Source organism: Pygoscelis adeliae, unplaced genomic scaffold (genome assembly GCF_000699105.1).
Source record: "Pygoscelis adeliae isolate BGI_AS28 unplaced genomic scaffold, ASM69910v1 Scaffold62, whole genome shotgun sequence".
Classification (NCBI taxonomy): domain Eukaryota; kingdom Metazoa; phylum Chordata; class Aves; order Sphenisciformes; family Spheniscidae; genus Pygoscelis; species Pygoscelis adeliae.
In genome coordinates, this window is record NW_008824401.1 from 7,041,706 (window position 1) to 7,060,112 (window position 18,407).

General features: G+C 38.9%; 1 protein-coding gene across 1 annotated transcript in view; it reads left to right on the forward strand.

Moving 5' to 3' along the window:
* LONP2 (lon peptidase 2, peroxisomal) overlaps window positions 1-14,953 on the forward strand; it is a 144,088-nt gene extending 129,135 nt beyond the window's left edge. Inside the window, 4 exon segments of the mRNA XM_009320342.1 lie at window positions 1,738-1,880; window positions 9,704-9,911; window positions 11,255-11,445; window positions 13,296-14,953. Of these exon segments, the coding sequence (XP_009318617.1) occupies window positions 1,738-1,880; window positions 9,704-9,911; window positions 11,255-11,445; window positions 13,296-13,517 (764 nt within the window). The 3' untranslated portion in view covers window positions 13,518-14,953.
* Window positions 14,954-18,407: the final 3,454 nt, after the last annotated feature.

An 18,407-nucleotide genomic window follows, 5' to 3' on the forward strand; every position in this document is an offset into this window, starting at 1 on the left:
AAATGACTCCCTGCTTACATTCTCCTTCTGTATACAGTCGCTTAAGTAAATGTGCAGGGTAGGTCCAGCACAAATGATGTTTAAGCTCCTGAGCTTATTCATGCAAACAACCGGCTGTGTAGTCTGGTTTAAAACAATTTTGAGGCTTTGATATTTATGTGGTCCCCATTACAGTTCACTTTTGTATAGAAAACATATTTGTAGAGAAAACAGAAAATTTAAAGAAATTCTGCTAAGGAAACATTTGTTTAGGTAAGAAATACAATCATACTGTAAATGGAGGAAGGAAAGAGCACACGTGTGAATCCGTAACTATTGCTTTAAGTATGTGGTCCCTTCTTGATGACGCTTGAGTATATTGCATTCAAAAGCGTCAGACTAACTGGGTTTTATAGCCCTTCCTGAAGAGTAGATCACACCTTTCTGAAAATGCCTAATAATCTGATCTTTGAGGAATTTTTTGCTGCTAGTGGTTATTGGTCAAGACACCTTAGAAATATCCAACAAAGAAAAGAGCAGAGCCCTGTGTAAGTATAACATTTCAGGACAAAAGCCATAGTTGAAGTTGTTACACTGAAATTGTTTGGGTTTTTTCCACTGAGCAAGGACTGTATATGCTATGTGCCGAACCGGCTGTTGAACAAACGAGGGACGTCAATTTTGTGAATTAAGCAACCTGATCTAGTAAAGTGTCCCTGCCTGTGACGGGGGGAGTGGACTGGGTGGTCTTTAAAGGTCCCTTCCAATCCAAACCATTCTATGATTCTATGATTGAGTAAAGCCATAATAGTCGTAAGAGACAAAAATCAAAGTAAAAAGTGTAATGTCAGAATATGTGCTGCATAGGCTGCAATAACGGTGGGCTGTGCTATGTTGGGGTAGTGGTTCCATCTGACAGCCTGGAAGGAGGCGACACACCAGGGCTGGATGAGTTAGGCTTCCAGTGGGGCTGGTGTCCATGTGATCTACATGTAGCAGCTTCTCCTGTGCCCGGTCAGCTGGTGTTGAGGGTATGTGTGCGAGGGATTGGGGTGTGGAGAGAGGAAGGCAGAGTTACAGAGCAGCAAGTTACGCTGTCCTTGTTGGATACTGTGAAATGAGATGTTACTGACTGTAATGCAGGCTAGCTATAAGTAATGCAGCCATGTGGCAAAGCGGTGAATGTAAATCTGGCCAAACTTTATTTGACAGAACTTAATTATTAGTGTCAGAAATTAAGCATTTAAATCCTTGCAGAAAGAGACCACAGAGAGCACAGTTGTAAACGTATGTAAAAAGAACAGTAGTTACTGAACTTTCAGTATTTACACATTCAGCTCCATATTCTGTATTACACTACATTAAACGTGATCATCTCCTACAAATACTGTTTTTATGTGCACAAATACTGTTTTTATGCAGAATTCTGATGAAAAGTGCAAAGTCCTAAATGAACTTAATGTGTTTTGCTATTTGACCTAGTTTAAAATGCATTTAAGCAAGTGAGTTGAATCTCTGTCAGTGCTCTAGATTTAATATTATCTTTGCTGAACAGTTAGAACATGTTTAGGCTTAATAATTAAATTTGGTGCCATATTATCTTTAATTTGACAAGACTTTTGTGAAAGATGGTTTAAGCACACTTTCATGAACTTTCTGAGCATTTCTTTGAATATTTTATTTTTCTGTCATGATTTTTTTTAATTCCTGTGTCAAGAAAGACTGCTACAAATCCTAAATTAGATTTTCTTCTCTTAGATTGCAAAGAGCATGTCACAGAAGACGCAAAAACAGAATCCATCAGTGACACAGCTGACCTGGCTCTGCCACCTGAAATGCCGATTTTAATTGATTTCCATGCTTTAAAAGATATCCTGGGGCCACCCATGTATGAAATGGAGGTAACATCCTCATTTGTTTCTACTTGACTGTTGTTTCTGTCTGGTTTGACTAGTTGTCTATTTTATTGCTATTGACTGAGTTTATACAATACTGACTTTTTAAAGTTAATTATTAGTATTAATTATTACTTGTATTAGTAACAGAACGGTGTTTCTTTGTGTTCCACTGAGTGTTTTTTCACCTAAAGGAGTTTTTGTTTTATTTTGTTTTAATTCAGGCTATGCAAATAACATAGTGGCATGACTTTCTGTTAGCAAAGATGCCTGCAGCAGTGCTTAAGAATGCGGTGGTGTTTTTTCAGTTTATAACAACTTTGCTTTTGTTTGGGGGATGTCTGGTGGTCTTGGGAAAGAAGCCAAAAGTAGAACCCAGGAATCCTGTCTCTGAGGCAGCTGTGTTAAGGACTGTCCCACATACCTCCTTAAAGCCAGTCAGCATTTTTGGGTATTAAAACCACTTCAGTTTGCACCAGAAATTCTCAGACATTCTTTAGATTAATGTGACTCTTAACTATTAAAAATGTTTTATGATCAGTCAGGCACCTCCAGCTTCCTAGTACCAGCTCTGTTCATCAGTAGGCATATTCCAGAATTTTTTCTTTCCCCCATCTGTATTTTGTTACATTCTATGAAAATGCCATCAATAAAAGTAGTTTTTTGGTTTGGGATTCTCTTTTCACCATTTACATTGCAGTTATTCTCTGCTTTACTTCAGGTCCAGGTGAACTGACCGAGTGTAAGTAGTATATTTAACACTATGACAGGAAACCAGTTGCTGATGGAACGCTAAATTTTTCTGTCTTTATCCTGGAGAAAAGATCAGTAAACCAGTAAGTTATGGAGAAAATAGAAATGAAGGGAAACCTTCCAGACGAGACAAAATTCAAACTTTTAAGAAATTTCCTGTGAGAATTCTTCTCTCCTAGATGAGAGAACCAGACTCCAGTGGGATTTGGAGGACAAGAAGTGGACAAGATATGCAGGGGAAGCAGGAGAAAATGAGTGATCGTTAAGGAATGAGTCAATTTTTAGACCCAAACTGAGGTTTTTGGATATGAAGATTTTATCATGGAAGAGATTCTTAATGAAGAGACAGGAAACAAGTTGAAAGACAGCACTATTGATTGTGTTAGAGGATGATGATGGTAGTAGCAGTGGAGGCTGGGGGGAATGGGAGGCAAGGAAGATCAAGTGATCAATAGACCAGTACCTTATGACTCTCTTGGTTGAGCTTTTTCACACTGGTCATTTGTGTTCTGATTTATTTCTTTTTACTTTCAGAAATTAGAAGAGATTGCTTTTTAGGCAAATGATTTTATTGTAAGCAACTTACGTTCTTTCTTTTCATCCCTCAGAAGCCGCTATACCCAATAATACAATCACACAAGACAGTTCAAGGCCATTTTAATTAAGAAGGTAGCATGGATATACTTCAGCTTGATTTGGAATGACTGTAGCCGTCAGACCATTTGTAGTACCCCTATGGAAATTTTTACTAGTCTGTCTATCTTTTTCTCACTACCCGACTTTTAGAAACAATTACTGAAAAATAGCATGTGCGTTGTTTTCAGAGAAATAACATTCTACCTGAATTTTCATTTTGGCGTACGCTATATACTTCAGACATCTGGTCTTTGGAGCTAAAGCGCTGCAGGATCATTTGGCTTTTTAGTGCTTGAATTGCAGATGCACATAAAGCCACTGTAGTAAATTGAACCTAATATTCAAGCCTTACTCTGATTTCTACAAATGGTGTTTAATAGTTTCATAAAGGTGCTAAAAAGTAAATTGAATTTGGTAAATTTGTACAAAAGTTCTGGTCACTTGCAACTGTACTTCTAGTTCCCAGTCAAGAGTAGAATTAATTCAAACAATTATGAAATTACCACACTTCTTAAAAATTAGATTGTAGGCCAAGAAATAAGCTAATATGTGACTTTCCTTAGATGTTCTGCTGTTCTTTGAACTTTTTCTGGAGTTGATTATCGATTTAAATTTGGTAGTGTGGCTGTGTTGGCAAATAGTTTCTGCTATTTTGTCCTTTTTCTAAAGGAGTAAGGAGCGCAAGTAAAATTTTTAAAGTGTGGTTCTTAATTCCAAATATACAAATACATGAGTGCTGGGTTGGGTTTGGTTTTTTTTTTTTTGCATGAACTGTTGCCATGAATATGCATACAAGCATTTCATGGATCTGCTGGCCTGTATAAGCTGAAATAAGACTGACTGAAGCTTTTGACCTGTGTATCAAAGGTTTTTTAAACGTTTCCATATTTAGCAGGCAAATTAAGTAGTGCATAAATAGAACTAGAGATGAATCCACACAGCATCAATTCCCTGAGCCGCTCAGGATTTATTTTCATGTACTATTTGCTGTATTTATTAATGAGTAAATATTTTTCAGTACACACTTTAAGATTGTTTCAATGTAAATTGCTCAGATAGCCACATAACTCCTGTTTTAATGAATTTTCCCAAGTAACCTGTTATTCCTTTGAATTTTCTCAAGTGCCCCCAAGACTCTCTCAAATGAAGAGTATAGCTCCTGTCTCAGTGACAGGCGTTTCAGATTGGCTACTGGTGGTTTTTCTGGTTTTGTAGTCTGCAGTGTGTCTCTCTCCTTTCTATATCTAGCCTTTAAAGCTTCACCTTTGGCCTGCATTTTTGCCATTTATAATTAGTTGAAATAAAGACACAGTGGAGGCAGCCACCATGTCAGTACTTGGATGAGACTGAGCAAATAGAACTGAAAACATGACTTAATTGATCTGTTGTCCTTCAGGGAATACCTTGAAATAAGTGATTGATCTTTCACCTTTTCAGTGCATCGCTTGTGTATTTTCTGCAGAGGTCTCCCAGCAGAAAGGCATGACAGAATACTCAGCTCACACTTGTAGGATTAATTCATTTATCACAAATAAATCATCTTATGTGTCACCCTACAGAACAAATGTTGGAATAAATCACACAGTAAGGCTTTGGAAGAACAATCTTGACAGTAGTTTAAAGTGTAAAAGATTTAATGAAATGTTTCAGCACAGCACGCTTTTGGGGGAAAGGGTTTATAACATATCCAGAGTGTTTATAATGAAGTATTTCTCTTTTGACCTGGATTTTAGCTTTCTTGTAGGGGTTTTTTTTTTTCTTTCTTTCAACCCTTAATTCTGCTCAGTTAACAAAACGTTATTGGCACCACAGGAAGGCCCATCAGAATTCGTCTGTATCCTCATAATGTGAGTGAAGTTGAAGTGACAGAAGCTGTAGGTCAGTGAAATTACCTATTCTAGGAACTGAAAGTGCAGATGCCATAAAAGAATAGCTCTATTTCATGGGACATAGACAGTTCTAATTAAGGAACAAATTAGGTTATCTTTTAGAAGCAAAACCTGTACAAGGCACAGGTTTAGATAGGCATTTTTATCTAAGAAATACCAGTCTTGTGGTGATATTTCTGGGAAATCCTCCTCCCTTAAAGGAAGCTGCTATTATATATCCTGCCTGCAGTGGTTTGCTAGGGAATGAGTCAGAGGAGTAGACTAGAAAAAAGGCTTGTACAGTCAGGTTGGGAGAACCTGTGGAAGGATAACAAAGATGCTAAAGGCCGGCAAGTAACTTAGGACTGGTTCTCATCTTCCCATTACAAATCAGTGACTTAATAGCATTTTGTCAATTATGCTGACTTACAAAGGAACTCCAAAACTGCAGACTTGCGGATGATGTCTCTTTTCCTTTATCTTGGAATAACCTTAAATATTTTAAAATAAGTGATTGCACTAAATGTTAAGACTTTAATTTTGCTGTGTCCAGGCAGCTAAAATGTATCTGACAATATGTTCATCTACTCAGATTACAGCTAAATCGTAGCTGGGTTGGTCTCACGTACAAAAATTTTCAAAAAACAAGACTGTTTATGTAGGTCAGTGACCTCTTCTTCCATCATCTGACAGACATGACCAGTCATCAGCTAATTCTAATGGTCATTTTTAATTTGTTTAAAAAGCGTAAGTAAGGATTTTTTCTAATCTAAATTCCTCTGACTTTTGGTGAGAAGAAATTATTCAGAGGTGCCAGGAGTGATTGAGTCTTGTGGAGCTCACTGTAACACTTCATAGGTATGATTGGATATTAGGAAAAATTTCTTCACCGAAAGGGTTGTCAAGCACTGGAACAGGCTGCCCAGGGAAGTGGTGGAGTCGCCATCCCTGGAGGTATTTAAAAGACGGGTAGATGTGGCGCTTAGGGAAATGGTTTAATGGTGTACTTGGCAGTGGTAGGTTAACGGTTGGACTCGATGATCTTAAAGGTCTTTTCCAACCTAAACGGTTCTATGATTCTATAACATACTTTCTTCTAAGTATTGTATGGTTGTATGGGGTTTTGTGCGTGTGTGGTTTTAGGGATTTTCAAAGGTCTTTTCTGAAGACAGTTACCAAAGCTGCCAGGGCGTTTTCTGTACATATTCCTGTCAACACGCATCAGTTAACGTGCAGGTGAGGAGGTTGCAGTAGAGGTAGTACTGTCTCTAGCAGTACAGCAAGAGAAGTTGCTGGCCTCTGAGTCTACCAGTTAGTTGGAAGAATGATGGTTGGCAGGTGATTAGCACTTACTACACACCTAGTTTCTGTTGCCAGATCTCAACTTGCTTGTGAAAGTTAAGAAGAGGTACCTACCTAGTCTGAGGATAGAGGAAGGAGTTTGCACTGAGGTGAGATAAATGGATGAGCCTTTAGAACCATTTGGTTTTTGTTCTTCAGTCATGTTCACTATTTTCTGCCCCTGAGCTCTCAAATAGTGGAATTAGTCTGTGAACTGTTTTGAATTGATATACAGTTAGAGCCAGTGCTAACATCCAGTCCAAAAAAAGGAAAAGAAAACAAAAAACTCGAAACCAGCAAACCTTGTTGATGGCTACTTTGGGATGGGAGAGGGTATGGACAGTTACTTTTGTTCATTATACCTGAAATGTTTGAAACCATGACAGGTTGTGAAAATACATGATTGTCTCACGTGTAAAGGAGGATGCTTCAGTGTTGTCAGATCTCAGTGTAATCAGGATGAATTCATTTTGTTCCCCATCCAGGCAATGGATATAGAAACGTATGTTAACAAAAATGAAAATGCTTGAGAAGATGAGGTATTCTGATACCATAAAAGGGAAACACTCTATTATGTACAATTGTCTTAAATGCTAGAAAAAGAAACAGCCATTCTAGCTAAATTATGCTAATGAAAGCAAATGGCATGATGTCATTCAAAATATGTAGATAACCGAGAGCCACAAGAGAACCAAGGAGAGGGGCTGTGTGGTTTCCTTTGCTTTAGTGTGCGATAAGTATAGTTACTGTCTTATCTGGTTGTCAGCTAGATCCAGGAGTGTAACGCCAGTCCCGCTGGCCTCTGCTGCTTGTCTCTCCTGACAGCTGGAGGCTTGTTTGTGCCAGGAGCTCCTGTATCAGCGTACCTTTGCTATAGTCAGAGTTGGCACCACTTGCACCGTGCCTCTGCGGTGTGCTAATTTCCCTCAAACCAAGAAACGGTGATACTGAGTGAGGGCCACATTTCAAATCTTAAGTCATCAAACTTAGAAGAAGACAGAGCTTGATAGTTCAGTATAGAATTTGGCAAAGCATATAATACAAAATCAGAAATTATAACTGGAAGCATGTATGTTTCATTTCATTTTGTAGGCTTTTAAATGCCTTTTTTTTTTTTTTTTGCTTCACCAATTCTCTTGCGTGAGCAAGTTGTTCCTTTCATGTATCTGAGTTGTCTACAGCTACAAGTAGCACAACTTGTGTGTTTGTAAATGAGCTTATTTTTTTTAAACATGCATCTCTCTTTGGCCAGTAACCAGGGGTACCAGCTGTAAAGTGAATAGTTGTTCACTCTTATCGCATAAAGGAAGCCGCTTTCTATTTGTGAAACAGGAAAGAGAAACTGAGCATTAAGAATTTTATGGTCTTGATTTTGATTTTATTTTTGTGATGGGGCTGGATTTCAGCCTAATACCGAAATGTTAACGTTTGGCTCCTATTTAGAAAGAGAGTTCTTGTTCTGATAATCTCATGGAAGGCTATATTGTTCTGCTTAGGTAATCCACTGCTGCTGTTTGACTTACAAAACTTCAGGCCCGTGTACTCCTTGGGACTTGCAGCAGCATTTCTAGTGGGCTTACGGAGAGGCATTTTAGTAAGGGACTAGAATACTGACTTAATAATTTACTATCTTTGGAGCTCACAAATCAAAGTATTTCTAATACAGCCATCTCACAGCAGAGCCGTACAAGCATTTCTGCCTCCGGACCTAAGGTACACGGCTGTACGGGCTTCTGTACAGATCTCTCTGATCTTGCAGCTGGGCTGATGGTTAAAAGCAAGTCGACTTTGTGTATACAGAGCTTTGCCTTTTCAGTGTCTGTACAAAGTCTGATTAGTTTACTTCTCTGCTAGCTCTTGGAAGGAAGCAAAATGAAAGCATTAAGATTATGGTAAGTTGTGCAGTGCAGAATGAGTTGATGCTAGAGGAAAAAAACCCGGTCTACTGCTCTGGATTTGCAAGTAGTATAAAATGGAATGTTAAATGTGCTTAGAAGGGATGAAAATAGTTTGAGAAATTTCAATGTAACTAGAAATGCAGATTTCAGAATTGGAATTCTTTTACTATGGTTCTGTTGTGAGGCTCCTTTGACTTGTTTTCTATCCAAGAAATGAAACGTTTCTGTAAATTCTCTAAAGAGTTTAATGAAGAATTCATCCCTTTCAGGAATTAATCAATCAAATTAACTTTCAATTCTGCATTTCAGTAAGAGACAAAATTATTTTGAAATGGGCCTATCGCTTCATTTTACAAAAGAGTATTTGTCTTTTGCTCTAGTCACTGTCTGGCACAGTAAAAATTCATCCAGTTTCTTTTCTGCCTCATAATAAATACATAACTTAGTGGTTCAGAACATGCTGAATAGCTGTATGATCTTTCATCAGGGTTTCTTCATCTCCTTGAAGCTCAGGAAAACAAAAGGACTTTCTGTATATTCTAAAAGAATCTCTCAGACAAAGGAAAAAAAAAAATCAAAACCTGGAACTTTCATGGAAAACATCCTGCCTCTCTTTCCTTCTCTTAACACAGGAGACTGGGATTCAGAGACCTCCATCACTCTCGTCAGTAACGGGGCACAGGCAGACTTTAGATAAAAGTGGATCATAGTCTTGTGTGGGGTAGAGCTTGATTAACTACTTGTAATTACTAATGGGAGTCAGTCAGATTTCCCATCCTCTTTCATATCTAGCCTGCTTGGCGGCCTCGTGTTTTCACCGTTCAAAATTATTTCTAAATGTTTGCAATGAACAAAATCAGTGTGTTATCTGACAGTGGATTGGGCAACAGAGCCACCTTTAAAAAGGCTTTTAGGTGACATCCGGGAGCAAAACTGGCTTTTTCATGTAAGTAACAAACAGAGTCAGGGCAAATATACCTCTAGCAGATGGATTAAGTCATATAAGCATTCAGTCAGGATTGACAAAGTCCTTTGAAGAGAAAGACTCTCATTGAACTTTTGGGGGTGGGGAAGGTTTAGAGAATGATATACCCAGACGTTTGCCATTGCCTTAAGCTAGCAGCCACGTACAGCTCCTCTTCTGTAATTAACATTTACACATAAGGCAGAATTACTGCTGCATTAAAAAAAAAAAAAAGAGGAGATCAGACACTTGGGCTTAACTTTTGTGTTTTAATGGGTACAGTTGTTTTGAAGGCAACTATCAAATTGGTTTTGCAATAGTTTTGTTAGGGCTATTTCCTAAACTGTTTCCTGTGTTATTTTCCTTCAGGTGTCTGAACGCTTAAGTCAGCCAGGAGTAGCCATAGGCTTGGCTTGGACTCCCTTAGGGGGAGAGATCATGTTTGTAGAAGCCAGTCGCATGGACGGAGAAGGTCAGCTTACTTTGACTGGTCAACTCGGAGACGTTATGAAGGAGTCGGCGCATCTTGCAATTAGCTGGTTGCGCAGCAATGCAAAGAGGTATCAGCTAACCAACGGTAGGTTGGGAAAAAATGACAAACAACGCCTAGCTGTATTGCATCAAAGAGATCGTATGCATCTGTTGGCCTCTTATTGCAGGGATGCACATAAAGGAAGTGTTAATATTGCATGGAAATTAAATGACCTAAAACTTGGTATTTTTCAGTAATTCAGCAGATCGTAACGTTGCCGAGTGACAGTGGAAGCTACTCGGACTCACTGTGGAAATGTATTAAGTGTTGCCTTAGCAGAGAAAGGGTTTTCCGGCAATCAGTGCTACGCTGAAGATGAAACCGGCTCTAGAGTTCCTTTTTGTAGTTCTTTTCCCGATTCCTGCCAAGCTGCGGCGTTAGTGGCCTGGCAGCAGGTCAGCCTAGGCAGAGAGCATGAGTTGTCACTGCAGATTCTCCCACCCTGGCCAGTCCCTCCCTGCAACAACCTGGAAGGCTGTGGACAGCCTCTGTGCCGAGATGCTTCTCCTTAGTTGTGGCAGACACTGCCTCTTACTCACTTTTACATTCGAGCTTTCCAGCGGTACTTTCGTGATGTAGATATAGATACGCAAGTCTGTAGTTTTCCTCTACAATTAAGACACGGTTTCTGTTACAAGTGGGTTTTCATAGTCTAAGTTTTAATGTTTTGAGAATTAGTTGGGTTTGTGTGGCAGCTGTTGAACTGCAGTGCAATAGGACTTCAGCCAAGAAACTTTTAACTCTTCTGGTTTTTGTTTGAACCTCCCAAGAGTTCGAGAAATGTGCTTTCTAGTTCCATCATCTGCTGAATAGGCAAATAATTGTCCAGTATCTGTCATTATTTATGGAAGTTTAGATAGTTAAAAAACTAAATCGAATCAATCTACGAACTGCTGCTGGCATTAACTGTGTATACATGTTTACCTCTCTAGTTTATGCCGTTATGTCCCACAGGTTAAGTAAGGTGAAAAGATGTAAATGAGAGATTTACTTTATATTCCTGGTTAATACTGGGTTTCTGTGGAGTGCTGATTTTGTGGTATGTTCTCTGAAAATCGACGTTTATGGCTTGGGACGTAAAAACCCTAAAAATTCTATGTAGGAATTCCTTGGTTTCTACACTAATCCCTACTCTGAATTTCCAATACATGCAAATGCTTATTGGTTAACTTGTTACAGTTTTGTCTAGGAATCTGGATGTAGGAAAGCTTGCCGGGTTTTCTTTTTGTTTGTTTTTCTAGGGCCTCTGCAACACAGTGTTGTTTTTTCAGCCTACTGTTAAAAAATAGCGCTAAGACTTTTAGTTCTCTGGCATGCTTTTAGATAAAGACCAGGAACAAAATGGGTTTAGATTTTTCACATTCAAACCATTCTTTTTTTTCCTTAAGCTTCTGGAAGTTTTGATCTCCTTGACAACACTGACATCCATCTGCACTTCCCAGCTGGAGCTGTCACAAAAGATGGACCATCTGCTGGTGTTACCATAGTAACCTGTCTTGCTTCACTCTTCAGTGGGCGGCTGGTGTGTTCAGATGTAGCCATGACAGGAGAAATTACACTAAGAGGCCTTGTTCTTCCAGTAAGCATCATTTGAGAAAAGAGCTAAGTTGTACTAATTCTCCACATTCTGGATATAAAGTCCGTTGATAGCCGTTTACAGAAGCAAAGTCTTGCTGCATCGTTCCTTAGCAGCAATCCGGTCTCTTCTGGTGCAGTTGTAAGAGGCTGATGGAAGCCAGCCTGGTATAGTACTGTACCGCGCCTCTGTCCGCTTTGCGTTTAACGTTAAAGCTAGCCCCGATGCCGGTTTCAGGGAAAGCACATTAAAATGTCGCGTTAGAAGGGAAACCTAGAAATCTTGACATTCAAGATGGTTCCAAAATACTTTTTGCACTTTCTAAACGTGTTTCCTCAAACTATTACTACAGAAGTACCTCCGGTTTCTTTGAAATGTTGTTTCTTAAAGCTCTTACGGTAATTGTGCATACGGGTTACTCTCGAAACCATCTCTATACATGTATTTTTTAGATTCTTCTTAGATCTTGTGCCTCGTATATAGTTCAGCTGAACGGTGTTCCCCTAAAGCTTTGTCAAAGCATGAGGGCAAAGGGAAGTTTTCCAACAAATACAGTTTTAAGTATCGAACAGAGCCTGGCGTAAGTGAGTAAGCAGAGACGGGAGTTACCATCTCGTACCAAATGATGGGCAAAGGAGGGATGAAGTTGGAAAATAGCATTGTCTTTCACGCAGTAGAGAGTAAACCAGAGATAACGCGGTAAGGTAGCAGACTGGAAGGATCTCTGAAATCGCATTCCGGTGGCGGTTAGTTAGAGTGACAAGATTGCCTGTTGTTCGAGGCTCTAGTGAAAAATAAACACTGCGTTAACTCGGATCTGGTGCAAGTTTGCGTAGCTTTCCAAAGAAATTGCCTTTATTGCACCAGTGACCAAATTTTGCCTGTTGTTTAAGGAGGGAGCAAAAATGAGGTATCTGTAAATACTAAACCTGGTTTACCTTCTTTCCGAATGTTGTCTAGAATCTTACTATGACTAGTAACTTAATTCATAGGCGCATGCCATTAACTGCACCTGCTGCCGGCAAGCAAGCAATGTGCTAAGTAGGTAGCATTGTCCGGACTAGACCGATCACCACGAGGACTTGCCGTTTGCTGCTACCTTGTTTGTTTTATAGCAGCCTAAATTTTGCCCTTTGTGCTACACTACAAGGCTTTCCTTTCCTCTAAAGCATCGTAAAATTACAAGCTGCTTCTGTAAGACGGTCTTTAAACAGGATTAGAAAAGAAAAGAGTTCAAGGGGAAGAAGCTGCAGCTGTGACTAGAAGAACTAATTTAACCCCCCTCTTTACAAACTCAAAGGGGTGGCTGACTGAAGCGATGCCTGTTTTTCTAGAACAAAGCCCTCTTCGCAGTTTTGGAGCACAGGTTTGCTTTTCCACGTGTCTTCTGTTGTACAGCTCAAGTTGTTTATCGTGTGGCATCGCAGCCTTAAGACTATTTTCCCCCTACATGTAATACGGCCTTTATCTTGAAAATCTTCTGTTCTGATGTAGGTGCAGGATTTCAGCACGCCATGTGAGAAACTCGAGGGCATCTTTCTTAAGACAAAAAATGCCGGAGAAGTAATGACTTTTCTGCTATTGACACTCTTGTACCTGCATTCCGACATTTTTAGGGGTTTTTTTTTTTTCCTTTTAACTGTTACAGAAGGGGTACTGTAGCATATTAAGATATTTCCCTCATTAAGCATATAATGAGCTAAAACTACTGCTGCATTTTTAATTGCTTTCCTAAATGACTGGGGGAGGGAGAACCTTTCATTAAAATTTAACTCCTGATGTGACTTGTTACAATAGTTACTTTATTAGATTAGCGTGATGGATTTTTGATATCTATTTCTTCTCCTTATTAGGTTGGGGGAATTAAAGACAAAGTCCTGGCAGCACACCGAGCTGGACTGAAGAGAATTATCATTCCTCGAAGAAATGAAAAAGATCTTGAAGAAATTGCAGTGAACGTACGGCAAGATTTGACTTTTGTTATGGCAAGCTGTCTCGATGAAGTTCTTAATGCAGCTTTTGATGGAGGATTTGCAGTTAAGCCCAGAGTTGAGCGTTTGAATAGTAAACTGTAAGCAGACAGGCTGAGATTACTGCTGTATCGCATGTAAGAGAGATCAGCAACTAGCAGCTATCTATGTATCAAGTCTAACTATGAGCTAAACTCGATTGTTTAAATGTGGGTGTAAATGCAATCAAAATAAAAATAGGACTTCAGCAGTTAACAACCCGAAGCCACATTTTACGGGCATTTGCTGCTTTTTACTATCATCAGTAAAGAATCTTGAAGAAACCCCTCATTTCCTGAGAGATTCAACCCTGAGAAGGCTGAAGCTGTTGGGAAAGAATTCCTTAGCTTATCTGGCATATGTGTGTGTAAATATCAGCAGCTGATTGCATCTTGCAAGACGACACACCCACAAACAGGGAATAATACGCAATTCTCTGAGCTGTAGTCAGAGAACCCAAATTGCAGCAAACGCAGCACAGCAAGAGAGTCAGTCTAATAGACGGGGTTGTTACCAAAAAGCAAACTGATACAGCGCAAGAGTTTACTTATTTAGGAAATAACATTCAATATGCTAAGGAGCAGTAGCATCGCAGGAAAAACAAGGTTTTCGAAATCTAAAAAATAGGCTTAAGGGATTTGAACAGAAGCAATATGGTCTAAATTAAGTTAGTAAGTCCTTTCAGCACTCGGTTCTAGTTTGTAGCAAGGTCAGTGCAGACGTCATTTTTCAAACCGAAATCCAGGCAGCAACTCCAGAAGAACAGAAACGTACCAGTTCTCATGTAGGAAGGGAGATCATGCACTAAAGCTCACGTATGCGCCGCTGTACTTACAGCACCAGCAGTAGGTGGAGCATACTTGAAGACCTCATGAAAAAGCCTGGTAACATTTTGGAGGGACAAAGTACATGTCCTTCATTCCTACCTGAGACAAACCAACTTGATCCTGGGATGCCTACGTTCGGAGCGTAGCCTATAAAAATTAAATCCATTTAAACGATGCCAAGAAAGTACTGGATCATTAAATTGCGTTAGGTACTGCATACTGTGAATAATTTAAGGTTTAAGAAAGTCTGTCAGCGTCCCATCTGTTGATAGCTTTGTCTCTTATCTTCCCTTCAACGTTAGCGAAGATGGTGGAAATTTAAACTTATGTAATGTAAGATCCTTGAGTTTTTCATTGTTTTATACTAGTGTCAACCACAAGAGAAAACCCAGTATGTGTTACATTCTCTTCTTGCCATTAATTCTGAAACAAACTCAAGTGTGCTTATGAAATGCAAATTGTATCAGCCACAAAAGCCTATAAATCCAAAGTAATAGTTTGTTTTGCTTTCATTTCCATAGATAGATAGGAAGCTGATTTACCTGGAACCTAATAGCACTGATAGTAATAAATTCAGTGGGTATTTCTGCACCTGATTTACAAAAGATTTTACAACTTTCACAGAAGGCTTCATCTAATAAAACGATAAAAATAAAACCCCCTTTTGTTTCACTATTTTAAGACGTCTACTCTTAGTCATTCACTAGCTATGTTCCAAGGGTAAGAGGCAACAGAGTCTCAGAATACTTTCTGCCTTACTTGAACGCAAAAAGTGCAAAGAAACTGGACAATCAGTAAAACACACCAGAAGGGTACGATAACTAATGTGCTGCTTTGCCTTTAATCAAAACTGGTAAGGGGAAAAAAAAAAAAATCTTTACCAAACTTAATGCAGATCAAAGAACAATCCTGCACTACTTTGCACTAGTGAGAAAACAGACGTGCATGGAATTCCAGTGCAGTCTGTTTATACGTGTAGAAAAAACTGCATTTTTTGGAAAGGTAGTTAAAAAAAAAAGTTTCCACAGCAATTTCACTACGAAAGAACGGGGAGTTGCTCCCAAGAAAAGTTAAGCAATGACCTTCTGTCTGCCACACCACTCCAATTCTAAGTCTCGTCCACGTGGACTTTAGCTGAAAGGTGAGGGTTTTACTGCCACTCTGAAGATACTAACAGGCATTTACTTACAGCTTTCCGTGTTCCTGCTTGCAGAGCTGACTTGGTTGTGCTCATTTGTTGAGATTTTTAAAATAAAACGTAAGCATTACCCATTATATCAGATGCTAGAGACATACTTTAGCGCCTTTTCTTTTGCTTTCACTCAACACTGTCAAGAAGAGTCACAATCTGTGCAGCAGCGAGCCAGAACAGTAAAGAACTTTTAAAGTAATTTCAATACGCTCGGGATTATTCCGCTTTGCAACTGACAGTTAAATGGACCTGAAATTAAACACGTCCCTCAGAATATACCGTAAGATAACTAAGCTTATCAAAGGTAAAAAGGAAGCAGCGGTAGCTCCTTTCCTCTATGCACGCTATAAATTGCTACAGATAGGTAGTAACTAACTGTCCCACTGGTGCACTTCACGCTTTAATCCTAGTAGCTTTGAGAAGATACTGGACAATACAACAGCATAGGCAGCAATACAAAACAGTGCACCCGCTTGAATTTTAAAGCGCGACTGCAAACAAGAACTAGCAAGAAATGTCAAGGCAGAACCCAAATATTAACATCCACATTTGTCAAACATTCTCCTTTTAAGGCTTTTTTTTTAAAGGGCAATGAAAAACAATGGAGGAAGTGCTAGTGGACAAATGCAAGACCTACTGCATTGAATTCTCTTTCCCGATACCACAGCAAAGTAAAAATGTCCTTTCTTAAATAAATGGCTAATGTTAAGACGATGCCAGGCTTTAATACACCGTTTATTTTAGATCAGGTAGTGAACTGCACAGATGTACGTTTTCTTTTTTCGTATATAACAGAGTGTAGTTGACTTACCAGATCCTCAAACTCTTTAGAGCTAGAGATCCACTGCATTAGGCTTCTAGTACTTTTGAGGATCTGGGCCTAAGTAGAATTTGTCTAATCACTCCCTCTGATGGTGGTCATCAAACGTTTTATACAGATTTTCTTTTTTTCGACACCGAATGGAGTAAGAGCAGTTTACATTACAGTAAGTCAGCATACGTTAGTTATGCTGCAGCACTTGCCATCTGTAAAACATAAAAGAAGTGTCTGACCATACCAGTTAGCTTCTAAAGCTCATTACAAATGCCATTTTCAAAGTCCCCTTCAAAAGTATAGTCTTGATCTTCAGCCCATTCTAGCCTACATAAAATCGCTGCAGAGCAGCGCAACAAGGTTTTAAGATTCACAGTTCTTTTGGGGACGCAAGTCGAACCATTCCAAGTACAAGCAGCAGCAGAGAAGAGTCTTGCGCAACTTGTGCGCTTGCGCAGCCCTGTTGCTCCCTAACTGTAAGTATCAGACTGCTGAGAGTTCTTACAGGTTCTTAGCTAGATTTTCTTAACAAGACTGGAGAGCTGGAAATCAGATAACCTTGGCAGGCAAATCTCAGTCCAAGCCAGCCAGTCACGAGTGCGCAAGTGAGATGGTGAGTCAGTGTATTCCTCTAAAAACATTTGAAGTACTTAGCCAAGTTCCTGTCAAAGACCAGAAGACAAACCTGAGGTAAAGGTAGACAAGCTTAATTAGGTGAGAATAATTACTGAATTTAGAAGACTGCAAACAACCAGTTGTATATTCATACGGAAAAAATGCTAGATTGCGGGATTTTTTTGAAGCGTTTATCTACTGTCACAAGGTACCAGCACATCTTTTAAATGAAATCTGTGCACAGTTCGAACAGCCCAATTATCAGATTTCAGCAAGTGAAGCTTTTTACTTTCACTGCCTGAAGCCAGCTACTTCTGTAGTATTTTATTGATCCAACCTGATGGATTTTATGTTCCTTACCTGTAGAACTACTTACCTCATCATGCCTCAAAATAATAAAAACAAGAGTTGTCTTAGCAGATCAACTTCCGATAAGAAAGTTAAGACAGCGCACAGTAAATAAACTGTATTTTAATGTGTTACAGAAGTAGTTAAGAGCCAGGCTACCTCTCCAAACAGATGCCCACTACGACTAGGTTCGACAAAGATTTCTTTCAAATAGCTTGAGAAGAAACGGCTTCGCACCTTACTCTTTTCTGTCTCTCTCCCTTTTGTAACACAAATACCATACACATTCATGGTGAAGTTTTTCACATACAGACAGGCTGCATAAGGCCCAGTGTCCCTCAAAAGCCTTCATGGCTGGCGAATCACACCTGTAAGAGATTATTTGCATTGTAACATGTATCATGTCACTAAAATGATATACAAAATCAGTTCCAGACAGTTGCTTTAGTAACAACCAAAAGAGGTGAAGACGAGAAACTGAGCGAGAGCATCAATGTGTCAAACTTTGAGCTAAAGCAAAAAGCAAAAGTTGGTTTTTTAATTTGCCAGGTATTCTTTTAATGACAAATATAAAAAGACTGAAAACATCTCATTCTGACTGCCTTTTTTTTTTTTTTAAAAACAAATGGTCTGTTTTTATAATTACAAATACTGCGTAAGACAACACCTTCTTTGTCCTGAAAAACCAACAAATACAAGGATGCAATCAAGTTTCTAAGCGTCTCTAAATTTGAAACGTGAATTATTGTTTTAATTTGGAAAATTCTTAATAATTGTTCGGTTTTTTTAGAAGGTAACTCAAAGTACAACAACATCTAGACCTGTTTTTAAAGGAGCTTTCTTTCCTGATGCATCTTTGAACATAATTACTCCTTTCGAGTTCAGTACATTCACAAAATAGCTCAATTAAGAACAGTATCACCAATGAATTGACTACTGGAAAGAGACAAAATTTACCAAACATACAGAAATATAAGTTTTACCATAGCAATTATGCATATCAAAAGATGACACCTGTAATTAATTTTAAAAAGATACAAAAAAAAGAGAAAAACCTGAATTACAGAAAAGAAAGTCATATTTATTTAATGAAAAACTAGAAGTTAATAAAAATTAGCAAATACACAAAAAATATACACAAACAGCACCAATACTATGTA